The sequence below is a fragment of the Neospora caninum genome, chromosome IX (genome assembly GCF_000208865.1).
Source record: "Neospora caninum Liverpool complete genome, chromosome IX".
NCBI classification, from domain to species: Eukaryota; Apicomplexa; class Conoidasida; order Eucoccidiorida; family Sarcocystidae; genus Neospora; species Neospora caninum.
In genome coordinates, this window is record NC_018390.1 from 3,767,817 (window position 1) to 3,786,941 (window position 19,125).

Genomic DNA, 19,125 nt, shown 5'->3' on the forward strand with positions numbered 1-19,125 from the left:
AGAAGCCGCGCACGCTGTGTGTGCACACCAACCGCGGCCTGCGAGGCGGGCGGATGCGCGACTGTGTTCTGAAAAAAAGTGGTGTTTCTCTGAGCAGATTTCCACGGAGCTCTACAAGACACCGACCCTGGAAAGCGCGTTTTACCAAACAAACCGTTCGGAAAACTGCCTCACCACCCTTTCGACCCGCTGGCCCACTTCCAGTCGGAGGACCGGCGGGAAGCTACAGAGAGCGCGACATTGCTCTCTGCAGCGTGGGAGTCGGTTGCGGGTTTCTGCAGTAGCCCCGAGGCACAGGCCAAAAGAAAGAAGCAAGAAACGAGAAGTGGAGAACGCAGGGTAAGGAAAATGCGTGTTTTAGTGGCCAGGCGCAGCAGCTGAACTGTCGAGAACGGGCGGGCACACACACAGCGATGTCGCCAATTTTCGCATCACGGACCGGCTGCATGCGATGTAGCGGCCGATCATGGCCCTGGTAAGATCTGTTTCTCGCGTTTCTGTGTCATTGTCTGTGTTTTCGTACATCTTTGGATTTCTTTTGGACTTCCAGCGTCCAGCTTGTGCTTGCCAGGGGTCGGTAGAAGGCACGCAAAGTGGTGATTTCTGTCTGGGCCCAATTTTTGCCATTCGAGTCACTGCAGCTGGCTGCCTGATCGTTTCCTTTTGTCTTTCTTGCTTCCCTCTCGTTGATCCGTTTCCCACCAGGTTTTTCCTTCTCTCCACGCCGCGAAAGCGTGTATTCCTTTGGCTGAGGGAGGCACCTAACTCGGGAGACCGTTTTCCCGACGGCCGATCTTCTTTGTCGACACTCAGCTACCCTCTCCCGCTCTGTTTTTCGTGTTGTGTGTGTGTGGCGACTTCTCCAAGTGAACGCGCCAAAGAACCGTTCGTCGACGAGTTCCGTTTGCAGAGCGCATTGTAACGGATGAAGGCAGCTGTCGACCTCGCCTCTCTTCTGTTCAGCGCGTGCAAAGAGCCGCGGAGTCCGGATCCCGTGCACCGTCCACCTCAGTTTCCTGCTGCTCCGACGCGCTGTCTTGCTAACTTTTACCGTCTTCCACTCCGCCTGTTTGCCTCCCTTCTATTCAACACTCTTCTCCACTGCCCGTGTCTATCCACTTGGTTCCTTCGGTGTTGATTCCTGAGCTCTTCCGAGACGGGTTGTGACCCGCTCTCAACCCCTTCCGGGGGCGACAAACTGACTTGTCCCGACGCGCTCCACTGTCTCTCGCGGCGGGTGTCTTTCTCACGATGCAGAACGACCTTCAGTGTGATTCCGGCGGCAGCCTGTCGTCGGCGCCGAGAGGGAAGAAGCCGCAGGACAGCTCTCCCAACCCTGTCAATGTGTGGAGTCTGTTCGATGAGGCAGCCGTCGAGGGAACGGGCGAAGCCTCTCGAAAACCGCCTGGGACCTCGCCGGATGAGGCCTTCACTTTCTCGCCTAACTCCCTGAGCAGGGAAGCACCTTCCGACTTCTTGTCGAGCCCCAAATTCAGGAAAAGCCGCGATGAACCTTCGCTGGCCCACAACGTCAGTCCAGACTCCCGCCAAGTGTCCGAGAGCGGCGAGGAGTTTTTCGACGCCCCCGCAGAGAGAGAGTTACTCCTCGAAGAAGACCTGTCGGCAGCCAAGTTGACGCGTGCGCGCCCGACAGGGGCTCAAGAGCTAGAAAAGAGCCGCGCGATTCTCGGCCAGGCGAGCATTCCCGGCGATGCTTCCGGAGACTCCTCTGGTGGGGCCCCTGACGCCGCAGCGCCACATCTGCTTGGTGCTTTGCCCCCTTCAAACGGCCTCGGAGCGACTCGGGAACCTCTTGGACGCGAGCGAGATGCACAAAGTCAGGCTGTAGAGGAACATGCCGGTCCGGGAGTTTCCGGGGCTCCAGACAGACCCGCAGAAGATACCCGTGGCTGGTCAGGCGCGTATTACAGTATGGAAGGCGAAGGCTTCAGTCGAGACTGCAGCAAATCTTTGGAGGGGTTTTCGACTCCCGTTCTACAAAGCTTGGAGGCTCTCGATGCTGGCGAGTGTCTGGCGGCTCTGGAGCAGAGCTCGATAACGGGCGACTCGCCGTTCGTCCTACCGAGCGACGCGGCTGCCCCACCGAGGCAAACGATGGCGGACCAGCCTCAAGGAGTGTATGTACACCTGACGTCCCCGGGCGGTCGAGAAACACGCGAGACTGGACAGGAGAGAGATCTTGGCGCAGACGAATGGGAGGAACACGGAGAAGAAAGGGAATCTCCGGGTTTCTCTTCTTCCCCTCCCGCGCACTTGCACCAGCCTCCTGGTCAGCTGTCGCCCTCTGCGTGCTCGCGGTCTTCCTACGTCTCCCTTTCCCCTGCAGTCTACCAGTCTAACGGTCTGTCGGAGGACCGCGCCAGCCTAGGTGAAGCGTCTCGAGCTGACGCAGAACTGGATGCAAACGCGTCGCCTCCGTCCGAATCCGGCAAGAAATCCCCTCCGGTCTCCGCGAACTCCGCCCCTGAGCAGCCACATCCGCGCTGCGCCGATCCTTTCGCTGCGTCTTCGCCTCCACTTGCTCTGCCTCTTCTTCCTCCGTCGCGTCTCCTCAACCTCCCCGACAGCGCTGTCGCCCATGCCGCGAAGGCCGCGGGTGTCTCTGTTTCCTCGTCCCACGGCGCAGGTTCGACCTACGTCACCGCGACGACGGCGAACGTTGTGGTTGTGCATAACAAGGCGGCAGCGCCCTCAGAGAAGACAGAGAAGAGAGAGGCGGGAGGTCCGGGAGAGCCCGAGGAGGCGACGCGAGTCGGCTCACAGGCGAGAGAAAAGGAGAGCAGAGGCGGCCAGTGCGACGACCGCGCCGGAGGAAGGATGGGAGATCCAGAGAACGAGACAGACTCTGAGGACGCAGAGAGGATGTGCGGAGCGGGCGGGGACTTGCATGCGACAGCGTCGCGAAACAGCGAACAACGCAGTGCACCTTTCCAAGCTTCCTTCGCTGACGCAGCAGAGGAACCCCCCGTCGAGCAACCCGAGGAAGAGGAAGACGACCCGCGACGCCGGGGCCACTTCCGAAAAGTCGAGAGGCCCGACGCTGCACTCTCCGGCACAGCTCGGTCTCGGATGCAGCCTGGCTCCATCACCTCTCAGAATTCCTTGGCCAAGAAGAAAATGCACGAAGGTGCGAGCATCTGGACATCGGAACGAAAAGAGCCAATGCGGGCAGGGGGGGGGGGGGGCGACGCGGCCCAGGACACCCAGCAAGGACCGGCCGACATAAGAGCCTTTTTTCTCGTTGTCTCATACGCTCTAACTCAGGGCGACAGAATTCGTATACATACATACATGCATATACATATATATATATATATATATATATATGGAGAGAGACAAAATGGAGGTCCGTATATATGGATATGATGCGCATGCCTAGCGATGCAGGGCCTAACATGTAGATTCGTGTTGTTTTTCAGTGAATAGCGCTCTGGTGAGTCTGTTCTGCGTTTCATTCTGCCGGTTTGTAGACGATTCCGACTCGGCGTGGTACACTCACAAGCGGCATGTTTTCATCTTCACCTTTTCTGGAAAGCCTGTCTATTCGAGGTGAGTCGCAGGCGTGAGACGAGTAACGCGCTTCTTCACGAGCTCAAGAGGACGATTCGATCTGTCTAGTGTGTAGAAACGCACCGGACGCTGCAAAGATACGTGAAGCCAGTTGTGTGACTCGCCAGGTGGAGGCGGCTAGCGACTCCCGACTCTACACTTGGGTCGACATCTGATCCTGCGTGTGTTATTTTCTCAGATACGGCAACGAAGAGAGTTTAAGTGCCTTCACAGGTACGCGGGGGTCTGCCGCTTGCTATTCGCCATGCACAGATATGAACATGTCGTCGATGGTGGGCCGCTTTGCGGCGGGAGCACAAAGCTTCCGGGCATGCAGCCGCTCGCCGGGGGGTCTAGATCGTGGCGAGATCAACGGATCTTGCAGCTCCAGCAGATGCACACCAACATCGGGGTGAATGTCTCGAGGTGTTTACTCCGTGTTGACAATGCTACCCTTCGTCTCGGAGAGCGACTGAGTGGGTATCGGGGCCTCTGGAGGATGCCTCGCAACCCTGCATGCGCGGCAGCTGTTTTCTTGCCCCGGGGGATATTTCCGGACATTGCAGAGGGCCTTCGAAGGCGCAATCCTTCGCTGTAGAAAGCACCTTAGGGGACCTATCCAGATACCTGCTTTTTTGACGCGCGCGAGGCCTGCGCGTCCGGTCTGCCTCGCTCCTGAGGCCTTCGTATTTCCAGTCTTCTCGTGTCTTTACGTTCTTTCACCTTCCATATGAGGGGTTCAGCGGGCGTGTGCGTCGCTGCGGCTCCTTCTGTTTCGCCTTGACTCTGTCACCCGAGAGCGTCTGTTGTGCATCCGTCCCTCCTTCAGGAGCGCTGTCGGCGATCGTCTCGAAGATGGAGAGTTTCTTTTTCTTTCAAAAGAAGAACGACTGCTTGCGGTGAGTCAGGTCGGCGCGACAAAGACCTCAAGCTCTCCGTCCTTCCTTGCCCCTGTCCCCCTATCCCGGTTCACCGCCGATGCACCGTGCTGCTGGCGCGTCTCTGTCCTCGCCGCTTTGGATCCTCTTCCTTTGGCCGACACCATGTTTTTTCGCGTATTTGCAGGGCGTGTATACCGCCCTCCTGAAAACCGGGTGGTTCGGTGTTCGTTTCGCTCTCCCTCCGGTCGCTTCCGCGGTTTTTTGGCTTTCTCGTCTCCACTGGTTCCGCTGGTGTCTTCGTCGGTTCTGCGACCTCGTTTTTCTGCAGGTGCATGAATGCAGGGGACCGCCGCTTCGTGTTCCTCCGCCGCGGGCCTCTGTACCTTGTCAGCGTGGACCGTGCCTCTGCGAATGTCCAGCAAATCCGAAGCGCGTTGATGCTCGTGCACAGACAGGTACAGACGCACTTCGGCTGGGATCGCGGTGTACGGGGTGGGCGAATGGACCCATCTGTAAATCTGGGCGCCCTTGCAAAAAAATCAGATGCGGCCTCGCGTGCACGGAAGACTAGACAGAAGAAAACGCCTGACGAACGCCACGTGTGTGCTGAGGTAGCGGCTCTCTCGTAGATCTGGAGAAACCAGCAGCGGAGCCGGTTAACGAGTCGAGCGTTCGCCGCTCCTTTGTTTGTTGCCCGCTTGCTCAGCTTCTCTGCATCCTGACGAAAGGAATTGAAAAAACCCTCTACAGTCGTCCAAACTTCGATGTCCGACCCCTTCTTGGAGGTGAGCAGATGTGTGTCGGATTTCCTCCGTGTTCGAAATGTATCTTCCTTGCATTCGCGTACGCCTGTGGCAGCTGCCGGCGTTGTGCTTGCCATGTTCACGCGTGCAGCTCTACAACAGAGAGGGCGTGGAGCAGTCTTTGCATGACGCGGTCCTGCCTCACGCTTGGCTTTCCTTTGTTGTTACTTCCGTCCATCGTTTTTGGAGCAGAAACGCTGTGTCGTCCTATACGCGTTTCCTTCTGCAGGGTCGGCCTCATCGCATCAAATATGTACGACTGTTCCAGTGAAAAATGCTTGCGTTGGTGTCTTTCGTATTCTGGAGATATTGAAAGGCGCGTGTGCGTCTGTCGTCGGACTTGGCCGTTTCCGCAGGCACCGACGGAATCCTGCGGAGTCTCCTCTCGCATTACTCCTCTTCCTTGCTCTCGGTCTTGTACGCTGCCTCTGCTGTCTCGTCTTCCACTCCGCGGAAGACCAATGTGTCTCTGGCCTCGCCATCTGCGGCGAGCCCACAGACAGGCCAACCAGGGTCGGCGTCTGCCGAGACAGAGGAAGCCTTGGAGACCGCTGCCTTCGCGGAGAAGGGAGGCTTCGAGCCTCTCCCTTTGAATGCAACGATGCGCCACATCGCAAACAACATGCTGAAAACCTACGGGACTTCACATGTTCTGTAAGTACCACAGAAGGTCGGACGATGCCCTACACTAACACAACCTCATCTACATACACATCCACATACAGATACATTCGTATATGTGTAGGCGTTTGCATGGGGAAGACAACTGTAGGGGCCCGTCTGTGTCGTCTCTTCTCTTGTTGATCTATGGGCACAATTTCTCTGTACATCATGCGTGTCTGTTTCCGTCTCTATCTTCCTATCCACGTGTGCGTCCAATCATATATATATATATATATATATCTACCTGTAGAGAGCTGTCACGGGAAAAGGCGGCTGGGGGGCTGTAACGGGAATGCCGGCGGCCTGGGGTCGTGTGTGTGTCTGAGAGCGCCCACCGCTTGATTTGCTTCCTGCATGCATCCCGATGAAAGAAAAGGCAAATCGGGGAGCCCGAGCCGGGCCCTTGATTACGTGCATCCAAACACCCTCACCGAAACAAGAAAACGGTGCAGTTGATATGTGTAGATATGTATATATATATGTATATATATATGCAAACATATATATACATGCATATACCTACAGAATGATGGCGTGGTCGCCATTTACGGGGATGTCCCGATCTTGGCATCTGACTTGAACAAGTATTGAAGCCGGCTTCTCTTTGTTTTTTCGCTCGCTGTTCAATGCCGCTCCTCCTTTCTGTCTTGTCTCTGTCCATTTGTGGTTTGATTCGCCCCCCTGCAGTGCCGGTCTGATCCTGGCAGACCACCGCGTCGTCGCGATGTCCCTGGCAAAAAATTTTCTCCTCCAGCCCACAGGTAGAGCCCCAACTCTAAACGGTCCCGTCTCTTTTCAGTGCATGTGCAAGGAGAGTCTTGCCGTCCATTCCTTGCAACGCGTTTCAAAGATATCTACAAGGGTCCGCATGCAGGAGTGATCCACGTGTTTTGCTTTTCTCCGCTTTTTTGGCCATCAAAGCTGCGGATGCATGCGTGGCGGTCTCTGTGTCCACGGGGGCTCACATGGCGCCATATAAAATTACGGAATGCACTGGGCATAACTGCACAACTTCATTTCCCGAGGAATCCCAGATTTCGTAGTCTTGTGTTGTGCTCCTTCACATGACACGTCCTCGGCGCACGAATCTTTATGGGATCTTGTGCACGAGGGCTAGCAAAACTTTGGCGCTCTGAGATGGACCTGTGCTGTCAAAAGGTGGGAGGGAGCGACTCTGAGACAGGATCCTTCGGAGTCTTTTTGTCGCGTATATCCGCACTTCTACCCCCCTGCCGCAGTACGAGTGTGATTGTGACCCCACAGATTTATATATGCACAACGGTAAAGATGTGCCTTTTCCGCTCGTCGCAACCCGCAGCAGATCGGAATAGAACAACACATGTATGCCTCTGTCTTTTCGTCTCGCCAAGCTCTCAGATACCTCAACACTGGCGCACGCCCAACAGTCAGGAAACAAGGCCCGAGGACTGCAAATTGATATCTGCACTTTTATGTGGAGGTTTATTTATGTGTACGTGCATCAGTCGAAGCCCCTGGTGTATGCGTGGGCTTCGTTCGCCCGTGCATGTGCAACCGCTGTGTGGTCTGGATGTGTGTTCTTTCTGGATATTTTTGCAGATATCGTGCTCTTGGTGAACTTCGTGGTGGCCTCTCCTGCTCTCCGCCAGGCCGAAAGTTGGACGCCAATTTGTCTCCCTGGCTTCAATGATCGGTCTGTCTGATTCCTTCGTCTTGGCTTCGTCAACTCTTGGCACTGCCCCCATCTGTGCCGTGTTCTTGCTCCTCTCAATCCTCGCGCATTTGTGTGCCGATTTACGCGATCATGTAATGCCTACACGTGCGCGCAGCGCTGTTCATATGTATACATGGGAGCAGCCTGTCTAAGTCGAAGTTAAATCCGTTCTTAATCTCTTTCCGGTAACCCATCGGAAGGCTTACGGCTGCTTTCGCCGGTAGCCTCACTTGGAGCCTGTGCCTTGCTCGCACATCGACGCATGCGCGCCAGCTTGACCGCCCACCTGTCGCAGGATTCGTCCACGTTTTCCCCCGTCTCGTGCGTCTTTCTTGACTATCCAGAGCTCTCTGTGGTCCGTGTATTTGCATGTTCGCTCGCGCTTCCACACGGACGGGGGGCGGGTAGCAGGTTTCCATACATACATATATATGTATAGATATGTATTTAGACTTCTCAGTTTGTCTCGGTCTGCATGCTCAGGTGTAGATCTGTGGGTGTTTGGCCTTTTCAGTGCGTTTTTGTACATGTACGTCCGGTACCTCGCACCCCACGTGTGCTACCTGTGCCTTTCGTCCAAGAACGACGGCGAGCAGTTCTTCGCCCTGTCTTCTCACTGCACGAAAACATTCGCAGTAAGTGCCGGAGAGCGGCGAGGACGACACGCCCAAACCGAAACTATTCAGGATACGCATCTCCCAGCGAAACAAGATCGCTCAGAGGACATTTTCGGCGCGTTTTCACTTCGGCATGCAGCTCCTCCGGGGCGCACACCTGGGGTGTGCTCTAAATCCAGATTCGTCTTGTCATTTTGGAGCTGTGCGCACCGATGGGAGAATGATAATCGCAGTCATCTCAGGAAATACGAATAAGATACCACCACATCCGCGTCGCTAGGCATGCGTGTATGCGAACAAGCGTGTCTTCCTGTCTTTCGCTTGCCCGACCGCTTGGTCTCCCTCTATCAGTCTGCATATGCTTATGGGAGCAACACTCGAAAAATGTAGGGACTGCTGTGGCAGCCAGGCGTCTCGTCGCTTTGTTCTGGGTCAAGTTATCGTTTTTCATGCTATTTCCTCAATGTTTTGTGTTGCCTTTCTTCTTAATGTCCTCGCGTACGTTCTCTGCGTCGTTCTGTGTGTGTATGCCGCCGCTTTCGGTCTCACAGCTTCGCGCGTCACTTCTTCGTGTCTTTTGTCAGGATGTATTGCCCATCTGTACTCTGGCTGTCCCCCGCTCTTCCCTTGTTTTCAAAATTTCGTGAAACACACATTGTGGCGCTGGCCCTTTGCGCGTCTCTCTCTGTTTTCACGCAGCTGTTGACGAACACCGGCTGCTTGCACGCGATCGAGAGGTCGAGGGAGTACTGCCCATACAGTCTGCGTAAGAGGGGAAATGCGAGAGGGTGAAGAGGAAATTCTGAAAACATCCAGTCTGTTGTCGCGTTTATCGTGCTTCGGCTGTCACGCTTCTTCTCCTGTCTCGCTTCTCCTGTCTCGTCCATTCCTTCCATCAACGACAGGTCGCGTGGCCACACACATTCCAACAGAGCTCTCAAGCAACGGCCTACAGTTGGCCGGGGCAAACGCGTTGAAACACGGGTGTGTGTTCTCTGTCCATGGTGACGTAGCACTGTTTTTTTTTTTCATTTTTGCGGTGTAGAAGCCTTTTGCGGCAACTACCGTTTATGCGGAGTGGCGGTGTCTTCATTGCGGTGGCGATCCAGCGTCTGAGGAGCCTTCACCGTTGCGTCGACAACACACGGCAGAGCGCTCGGCAGTCGTGCGTGCATTTTGAAAGATGTGCGCTTGAGCTCGGCCGTCAACATGCCGTCTTCTCGCCTCACGTCTGTTTTCCCTTTGCTTTCCATGTGTGGGCGTTAACCTGCTTTCAGCGCGAAGTTTGTGGGGTTCTCTGGCCCTCTTGCATGTTGGGTTCTTTCTGCCTTCTCCGAAGCAGTTCTTCTCGTCTGCCTTGTCGTCGGAAATTGACACGGGGAAACATGCCATTCGCGAGTGAGGAAAGGCAAGGGGAAAAATTCCCTGCTCGGCGAACGCACCTTTGTGTCGGCCTGTTCAAGGGACAAGAAAAAGGGAAAACAGGGATAAAGGCAAAGACAGGCGAAAGGCAGTCGAAAAGGGAAACGGTAGCAAAGTGGAGATTACAGCGCCAACGAAGTGTGGAAGTGGCAAGAAGGTCGTGGGCGGCAAGGATCTCAGCGGATATACCTTGCCGCCCGTCCTGCTCTTTTTCCAGCATCGGCGCGGGCATGAGTCGAGTGCTTCCTCAGTTTTTTTTGTTAGGCGCCCCCGCTCCGCGAATCCACCTGCTTTGGCCCGGGGGCCCGTCGCTCTCTGTCGCCCTGTGCGTCTCCTGTTCCTCGTTTTAGCTGTCTGTGTGTGGCTAGCCGTGTGAAGGAATAGCAAGATCCGCGACGATCTTACCAGCATCGCAGGAGACACAAACACAAAGGTAGCACCGCAATGTATTCCGCTCTCCTCCAGCTTCGCCCGGTCACCTCAAAAGGCCACGTAGCCTCACTGGAGCGGAAAAAAGCCGAGCAAAGGTGTCCGGGCGTATTATCCGGTCAAGGGCCAAGGGACCGCAACAGGGGACGTTGAGCTCAGTGGACGGTTGAGGAAAAGAGAGAGAGGAAATCGGCAGAACCGTGTCGGTGCTTTGTCTGTATTGCCCTTTCGGCTCTCAGCATTCTGAAGCTCTACGTCCAGTGCGATGAGTCTGTTCAAGGCGCCAAGCTACCCACGCACGCCTACGTCGAAACAGAGGTGAGGAAACGTTTGCTCTCTCGGGGCGTCTGAGAACTCCTGTCGGGAATCCAAGGCCGGCAAACGACTTGCTTCGCTCTTAATTTCTCTCTCGCCTTCTTTTGGCGTCTGCCTCTCCCCCCCCGCGCGGCGACGGGCCCCGGTACCTGTCTGGACCGTGCTCTCTGTGCCGTGCACGTTCTCCTTTGTCGTGCAGCGTCATAAAGCGTACGTGTGGCGAACATCTGAATTCCACCTGTATGCGGCAGTGCCTGCGTGGATAGGTAAGTGTCGAGTCGAGCACGACAAAGACAACGCCGAGAGCCGCGAGCGGCGCTGAGGCTGCAGTGTCGCAGAGGCACAACGCAGGGGCGAGGTAGAATGCTGGGTGGCGAGAAGCCGAGAAAAGCCGGGACCCCAAGGGAAGGAAACGCCCGAATGTCGACACACGCGTGACAGCGGAAAGCAGGGAGAGTGTGATGGGCAGCACGGGTGATGGAGAGGAACTTAGCATCTTCCGTGTAACTTGATCCGCTGAAGGCGGCAGCTGCCTGTGCTCAAAACGCCCGTTTGGTGGGGTGCGTTCGGAGGCAGGACCCCACAAGAGCAAGCCTTGATCCTTTGTTTGTGCACACAGAGCTCACCACCGTTGTGCTCGAGCAGCTCGCCAAGTGGGTCATGGATCAGCGGCCGTTCCTTTTTATCACCAACATCCCGGTCATTTCGGGATGAGGACGGTGGCGCCGCCTCTTCTGCGCCCGACAAGCCGAGACGCACGCGCCAGATGACTTCTTTGTCACTAGTTTGTCGCCTGTGGAATTTGAGGACTGTCCGATGTAAAATTCTCTAGGCACGCATGCGTGTCGAGTAAGAGACAGGCGTACATGCGCATGCCTGCCTACTTGGCAATCCGTAGGAAGTATGCGACGCCGATGTTCTGCTGCGGCAGCTATGCGCATCTTTTCGTATCGAGTCACGTCGGGGTCGTCGCGTTTGCCGCTGTGTGGCGAACCAGGCTCGATGTGAGACGTGTCTCGAGTGTCGGGAAATAACCCAATGCAGCCGTTTCATCGGGGCGTCACGTAACGCCGGCTGGTGCGTGTGGATGTGCAGGCGTGCGTTTGTCTGCTCGGTGAATTGGTAGATTTATACATAGTTATGTATGTAAATGTGTCGTTGATATACGGCGCAAGGGCTCCTCGCGGGGCGCGTTGAACTGTTTTCCGTTTTTTGTGGAGGAACTGCCAACGAAACCACCGTAGTCTGGGGTATGAACGAGGTGGGGGGGTCGTGGATACGCTTGAGAAGAAAACCAGGATTCAAAAGGAATCCGAGAGGGAACTGTAGAGCGGAAAGTTCGTGCGCGAGTGTTCAGCCTCGTGAAACAGGTGCGTCTCACAACGTCCTGGAAAAGCTGCCGGAGTCGGAGCAGGGATGCTCAAACGTGCAGTGAACACACGAGAATGACGGGGTGACGCACGGACAGCCTGTGCGGCGGCGAAACGGAACGTGGGGAGGATGGGGCAGCGACTACGACTTGTGGATAGCATCGTTCGGACGCATCTATTTCTGGCGTTTTGGCGGGCCGCTATGCCACAGAGAGAGAGGGAATGCTTTTTTCTTGTTGCAATTTCGGAGGGCCCAACACATTTGTAGACCGAAACACAACCTCGGTAGTCAAGCTGTGCAGGTGCGTGAACGGTAAAGGCGACAGGAGCACGCCCAGCCAGGTGGTTGGGTTGTGCGTGGACGGGTTCATTCTTCATTTGTTTTCTTCTGTCCTTTCTATCTCTCTTTTCGTGCGACATGCATTCACTGCTGTGTCTGGTTCGGCCCACGGTAAGGGACGTTCAACCTTTTTTGTGTGAGGGAGTTTAGGAGTTACGTGAGAAAACGCGGTGTTGAGGACGTGGCGCCTTTCTCTTTTGTCTGTTTGTTGTTTTGGAGGCACGACTTTGAACTTTGTGGGATAGGCTCGGTCTGCCTTGCAGAAGGGAAGGACAACAGAGTCTTCTCCCGTTGACAGGAGCGTCACAGAGAAGAGAAGCTACCTTAAAATAACCCTCTCAAAAACTGTCGTTTAGAGAGCGCAGTTTCCGTCTTTGTCGCGTTTTGTGGGAGACGGAGCCGAGAGGGAGGCGGAGGCACACGGTAACCTACAGCCGAAGGGGCAGAAAACTCTAACGCGCCCGTCTCGTGCTAAACAGTTATTAGGCGTGTTGCAGCACAGAGGAGGAAGCATTCTTCTGGCTTTTCTGTCATTCTGCTGTATTTAAGCTGAAACCAACGAGAACCGCTAGGCGTCCTCTAGTTTTTCTCTCTCCGGTCTAATTTTCATCGCGTGAACCGACGCGCCCCGTCAAGCCCCGTCCCAATCCCATTCGCTAAACTGGGCCAGACAGAAGGCAGAAGTAGAGACACGCCTCCAGAAACACGGCTGACAGATCCGACAGCGGATACCCGCCTGTACAGATAGACAGACGAGTCGTTAGATGGGGTTAGGGAATGTATGGGCAGATAGGTTGTACAGCGAGAGAGAAAAGTAGCAATCTACAGAAGGAATAACCTCAATGTGTGTCGGGAGATGCTGCGGTAGCGTGTTGTCCACACGAAAATGTGGAGGAACCGGGGCTTGGATTCTCGCGCTGTTTTATCCATCATGTCAGGAGTTAGTTACAAAGTTGTGGTAAGTAGAAATGCGGCCGAATAGGCATCCGCGGGTCTTTCGTGGACAGCGGACTGAAGGCAAGATTCCCTGAGTGCATAAAACAGATACACGTTCACAATGTGTGCGAGAGCCCTTCCACGTAATGGAGGTCAGACAGAGAAAAGAACGGTTTCGTGCATCGCTTTCCATATAAAGGAAGAGGCGCAAAGACGCAGTTCTGTGTTACACAGTATTTGCGAGGAAGCGTTGCAAGAGTGCCGTCGTGGAGCAGAAGAAGAAGCGAGAGATCCACGAGATGGGCACAAACACTCTCATCCGTAGTGGAGAAGGAAGGCGTTCAATGTGTTAAAAATGACTTGCAATTAGAGGAACGCAGAGCAAGAACGAAAAAACAGAATAGAAAGCCTAGTCTGTAGAAGGGAGACAGATCGTAACGGGTGTCAGAATAGTTGCAGGTGGAAGACAGGAAGAGAGAAATCTGATAAAATCTGATAGTGGTATGTGGGGCAACGGACCTGGGGATTCTGAGATAGTCACGTCGCGGCTGCAGCCCCAGCTCTACGACTTGTAGGAATTTTCCACTTTGAGATCTCTTGGCTGAGTTGTGCTTTCCTTTTCGCGCACTTTTCTTCTACATTTCTTCAGGTTCAGACATCCAGCACGCCCCAAATTGTCAATCCGAAGCAGCATCATTAGCTCTCACGCCCGGGAGTTCCCTGTTTCGTCGCAGGTGGAATTGTAGGAGGCGCCAAAGAGCTCTCCCACTGCCACACGGAAGCGAAACGTTGATCTCAAGCTGTCTGGCTTGGAGCCCAAGCGAACCAATTTGTGACTGCATTTTGACAGCAGATAAGCCTGTTGGGTGTCTAGCGAGCTGTCAAGTTTCACGAGAAAGAGAAGGGCTGACATCCAGAAGGAGAGAAGACTCTGCTTGTGTAGCGGTAAAAAAAATAGAAAGAGAACGAGTGAACGGTACTTGTTATTGCAAGCGGGCTGGTGGAGCGTCTTGCGGTACAAGGAACTGCGAGCGGCGTAGGCACGTTTCGATGTGTGGACGTTCTGCGGAGGTTTTTGCAAGAGTTGGCCTTCTTTTCCTAACAGACGGAACACGCCCCTCTTTCCGTATTCTACTAGAATAGCCTCTTTGAGAAGTGCCATACTTTATAGGTCTTTTTTTATGTATGGTGACGTGGAAAGAATGTTTCAGCTAGCGGACGTCGGCGACGGTCACAGTGCCGAGGCACAATCTGAAAAGGAAAAAGAATTCAGACAGAAAGAGGATAGTGACGTATATGAGGGGGATGGCAGGGACCGAGGTACCCTAAGTGAGACACTGCAGAATGTGGGAGAAACTTGGGAAGACGCCGATCGTCATCCACAATCAGGAGACGATGGGAACGAAGCGAAAGAAAAAGAAATACGGCAGCGGTATCTCATTCGAAACGATTCAGGACAATCTGAGGATGAACATAGGAAAGCAGCAGGGCAGAAACGAGAGTGGGAGAAACAAGAGAACGGAGAGCGGACAGAGCTCGATATTCAAAATGTTTCTGATGTTGAGTCAGGAGGGAACCAGCAAATGAACGATGACGAGCAGTTGGAGACAAGACAAATTGATCGAATGATGGACGCAGACCTGCTCCTGGTGAATGAATCAGAGGGGATAAATCATGAGAGGTCCGATGGAGAGCGCCAAGAACAGAACCACGAAGAGAATACAGACGACGACCTTGAGGAGACGGATCGGGACGATCGAGTTGAACGCATTGTGCAAGGATCAGAAGACGACGTTCAACAGCAATCACAACGGCGAGACCAGGCCGGGGATGATGGAGAGGAGGAAGAGCATAATGTCTGCAGCGCGGAGACGGATTCCCCTTGGGACGGGGAGTCTGGAGAACATCAACCTCGTTTCCGCAGTGTGGATGATGGAGAAACGCAGTCTGATCCTGACAATCATGAGGAGAGAGCCCCCATGCGGCGCTCGTCTCCGGTAGCTGTTGAAGAGGCGATTCCCCACCAAATAACTGCGTCATCGAAAGCAGGGGTGCGTATTCGGTTTCGGACCATTGCTTCGATAGTTGATTGCCTACCAAGTCTCGAGGATCCCTCTGCCCGTCGCCTTGAGGCAGCAGCGGTAGCTGCAGAGATTCTTGAATCCCTGGAACAGAGAGCAGAGCGCTTGCTGGTCTACAATACACGGATCGTCACACAAACGAAGAAACGCGTAGGAAGCAGTCGAGCGAGCTCCGGTCAGAAAGCCCGCCTACGCTTCGATTCTCTACCGGACGCGATTGAAGAGGATGACAACACCATGTATGGGCAATGGAAGCTCAAAGAGGCGACCGCCGCAGAGGCGGCTAGTGGTCTTCTTCGTGCACTCGAGGAATCCGCGATAGAAAAACTTACTTCTCAAGTTGAAGACGTCGACTGGAAAGAAATAAACTGGGAACATCAAAGCACGCCTCACGCGCGGGGGCATGAGAATGATCCAATAGACGACACACACGGCTCTGGTAACGAAAATCGCAGAAGTATATTACGCTTCGGAGATGATAACCAAAACGTGGATGCGGAAAGTGAAGAAACAAACTTGCAGGAGGAAATACACGAAGATCTTTCAACCATGTCAGATGAGAAAGCGGCAAGAGAATTCGATCTCTGGCTTGGGAGGGCCACCACACTTCGTCTTTCGATGGAGTATGGAGGTGAACCAGAAGCGCCGTCTGTTCCTAAGGAGCATCCAGAACGAAGTGACTTGAGAACGCTTCTGAGAGGTGAAGGTTTAAGCATGTTTCAAGATCTAGGAAAAGCCAGCGGGGGAAAGAGAGAAGGCATTTCTGCCATCAACAGCCTCGACACTTCGGTAAAAGCAGCTGCCGCACGACACCTCATCACGCCTTCTTTGAAGCAGGAGAAACTATGGCATATGTTTGGACGAGACACTGAAGCAGGTATGATACGCAAAGCGGTGGCGACAGCCTCCGTTTTGCTCTATAAGAGAACCAACACCTCAGTATTGGCTTCTAAACCGTGGAACTTTTTGAGCCGCAAAAACGGCAATGAACGCTTTGAGCCTGAGGAAGAAGATATGCTGACTGGATCTACATCAATGAGTTAACACAAACTGAATATTCTGTATGTCGAAACGGAAGTCGAATCCAGGATATAACCGATGAAAAGGCCTACCGCAGGTCGTGAGGGCCTATGTTGGTCTAGTGAGCACTTTTCTGTCCTCTTGTCGTTGTTTTCGTTTCTCATGTATTCCATATCGACCTTTAGGTTTCTTGCGAGCTTTTTTTCTCTGGTCGTCTGTGTTCTCGCTGGTTTCCTCATACGTCGACTCGTTCCGCTCGGCTTGGTTTCCTGAGCAGCCGTTTTCAGTTCATGGGCGGTATTGCCTGGCCATATTACGGAAAACAAAAGATATCGACGATATCTAGGCAGGTTGTTCGCAACTCTGGAGGTCACCAGAAAAAACACGAACCAGGTAGCTGCTTTGTGTAAGCTTAGACCGACGCCGCCATCGCTTTTCATGTCGAGCTCCGAATCCCACGCGACGCGGATCAGAGTCGCTATTCTGGCTACGGACAATTCCTTTGTGACTGCTTTCTTCTTGAAAAAACCCTAGTACTGCCCAAGTCACAAGACGCCTCCACATTCTCTTTCGCTCGCTGTTTCCCTTTTGTTTTTTCTCGTGGTTGTCTGATACAGGTCGTTTGTTGCACCGACTGTACGCGTCCCGGGCAGCCGCCCTCGGATCGCCTGGCACTTTGTATCCAGCGCCAAAAATCAAGGTAAGGAACAGACCGTTTTTGACGACCCTCCGAAACGTACTATTTCACTTAGGCAAATCGTTACATGCTTTCCCTTTCCCCTTTTTTCGATGTGCACAAAACCGTTGATTCAGGACTCGAATGACGACCCTAACTTCCGGATCATTAATTCGAAAAGCAGAACCTTTGCCTCCTCGCGGAAAGGGCACTTTCGCAGAGTAAAGATTTCTGTTCCTCGTGTTGGTCGCCACCCCGTCCCTCGTAGGGATGGGCTACCAGATGTGGACGGTAAGGCAAGTTGGGACCATGGCGCAGTTGCCTCCGGCCGCCTTGATAATTATGGAGGTGGAAGGCGCTCTCTGACAAAGATTGCCCAGGGGGTTGAACAGCAACGAAAAGAAATCTTGGCAGATGCTCAAGCAGCAGCTATGAGGGCTGCAGCGTATCATCAACACGGACAGAGTAGGGAACAAGCAAAAGAAGCTCTGCAGGAGGCGTTCTATCTGGAGGAATGCCGGACTCTCCCTGCAGCTGCGCGGCTCCCCGCGTTGCCGAGAGAGGATCGTCAGCATCTTCAGAAAGGACGAACGGCTAGACAAGCAAGAGAAGGACTGGGAGGACACCCTTCCGCGGGCAAGATGGTAGCAGGTGGGGGAACCGCTGAGAGAGGGGAAGAGTGGGGAAAGCCGATAGATTCCAAGAAGGGAATGACTCGAGAACAGAAGCACCTTTTCGACAAAACTTTGCACGAGATCCAGTACCGAGAGGAGAGACTAAGGAAACTTCGTGATGCGCTCCCGGACGACGTCCTCACCGCCGCTGCCGCAGAAGACTGCGCCTCTCGGCAAAAAGGGGTTTCACAGGCAAGGCAGGCCTTGGCTGCGCAGATGGGACGGAGCCAACGTGCGAAACGCAAGATTCAGGAGAACCTCAGAGAGGAAACAAAACTCGTGAAAGAAATAGCAGAACGCGTGCGAGACCTTCAGACACTGAAGCGGCTTAGCGGGGCGCACGTGCGCCAGCAAACTGACGGCTCCAGCATTGTCTGACGCGAAACAGCCGCTTCCAACCCGCTTCTCTACCATTAAAAAAATTGTGCTGTCTTTCCTTCCTCGTCGCGCCACCGTACCTTCGGTGAACGACGTGCCGCTCAAACAAAGTGCTGTATTTCTGTATTGATCCCGAACAGCTCTCTAGCCGTCTGCTTCACACAGCCTCGCCTTCTGTCCGAACTCGCCCCTTCCTTTTCCCTGCTGGTCTCTGTCCAGCGTCGGAAACGCAACTGGAGCCTAGTGGAGTCTCTCCTGTGAGGTTCGTCCGGGACGCACCGACACACACTCAGAGCACACCATAGCATGTGCCACCAACGTAAAAACTTAAAATGTGTGCACACTCTATATCTGATACGTCATCCTGCCTGTGAGAAAAACCCTTGCTGCTCGACTCCTTGAGAGAGAGGTTCACTATTCCTGCTATTTGATTAGTCAGAGCCGAGCCTCCAAACCTGAAAGTTCCCCACGTTTGCAGACACTTCATAGACATCGGCGCAGACACAATTCGCGTCAGAAGACATAAAACTACCACACTGCTTTCTCGCGTTTCAGTGTGTTGCGGTGTGCCCAATACGGGAACACGAGAGAGGATCTTTTTACCGCCATGCCCATCCTTCCGCCCTCTGTTGGCTGGCCGCTCTCTGTACCGACATAAAACACGCATCGCCTATTTTGCTTGAGCAGCCGACGAATTATCTCCTGCTGTGGTATAACACTACCATGTCATCGAATATGAGAGTCAGTTTTATTGTCCTTTTTCCTCGATATCAATGGCCTCACGGCTCCTCTCATTCAGCTGAGTCTTCGTCAGCGGCGACCTACTTCAGTGGGAAAACAGACATGTACGGCCTACACGCAACTGCGTATCCGTAAGAACGTATTTTGTCAATAAATGTGCAGTGACAAATCGAGTTAACTGTCGTAATTGCGCACTGATTTGACATACGCGAGGAAAAACTGCGTTCTTAAAAAACCCTTTTTCTTCTGCTGTCCCTCTGTACTTTATTTCCAAGAGACCACCCCCCCCGGCTCCACCCGTCCCAACCCCAAAGGTGTTTTCCCGTCGCCCTCCCCTCAATGTGCGCCGGCGAAGAAAAGCAGCAACCTATATCCTGTTTTTGTGCGCTGCGTTGTCGTGTGCTTTTCTGTCTCTATCAACGGGATTATTCTTCTTTGACAACGGAGAAATCCGTAACGTTCTGTCAGCGGAACGGGTGAGTTCTGGTGTCCGGATTTAAACTGCAAGGGTGGAAG

The 19,125-nt window shown here is 53.9% G+C and overlaps 2 protein-coding genes across 2 annotated transcripts; both read left to right on the forward strand.

The window, feature by feature from the left end:
- Positions 1-1,251: 1,251 nt before the first annotated feature.
- On the forward strand, positions 1,252-11,107 carry NCLIV_042960 (conserved hypothetical protein; the record flags this gene model as incomplete). The annotated part of the gene is made up of 15 exons (XM_003881213.1): positions 1,252-3,148; positions 3,492-3,570; positions 3,770-3,804; positions 4,400-4,469; positions 4,780-4,906; positions 5,158-5,236; positions 5,611-5,908; positions 6,605-6,678; positions 7,496-7,589; positions 8,125-8,245; positions 8,927-8,993; positions 9,505-9,625; positions 10,318-10,396; positions 10,593-10,659; positions 11,013-11,107. The coding sequence occupies 15 exons, from the start codon at positions 1,252-1,254 to the stop codon at positions 11,105-11,107; spliced, it is 3,303 nt and encodes a 1,100-aa protein (XP_003881262.1).
- A 3,515-nt stretch (positions 11,108-14,622) lies between these two features.
- On the forward strand, positions 14,623-17,868 carry NCLIV_042970 (putative glutamic acid-rich protein; the record flags this gene model as incomplete). Its single annotated transcript, XM_003881214.1, has 3 exons — positions 14,623-15,997; positions 16,758-16,840; positions 16,954-17,868. 3 exons carry the CDS (start codon positions 14,623-14,625, stop codon positions 17,866-17,868), a joined length of 2,373 nt encoding a protein of 790 aa, XP_003881263.1.
- Between the last annotated feature and the right edge of the window lie 1,257 nt (positions 17,869-19,125).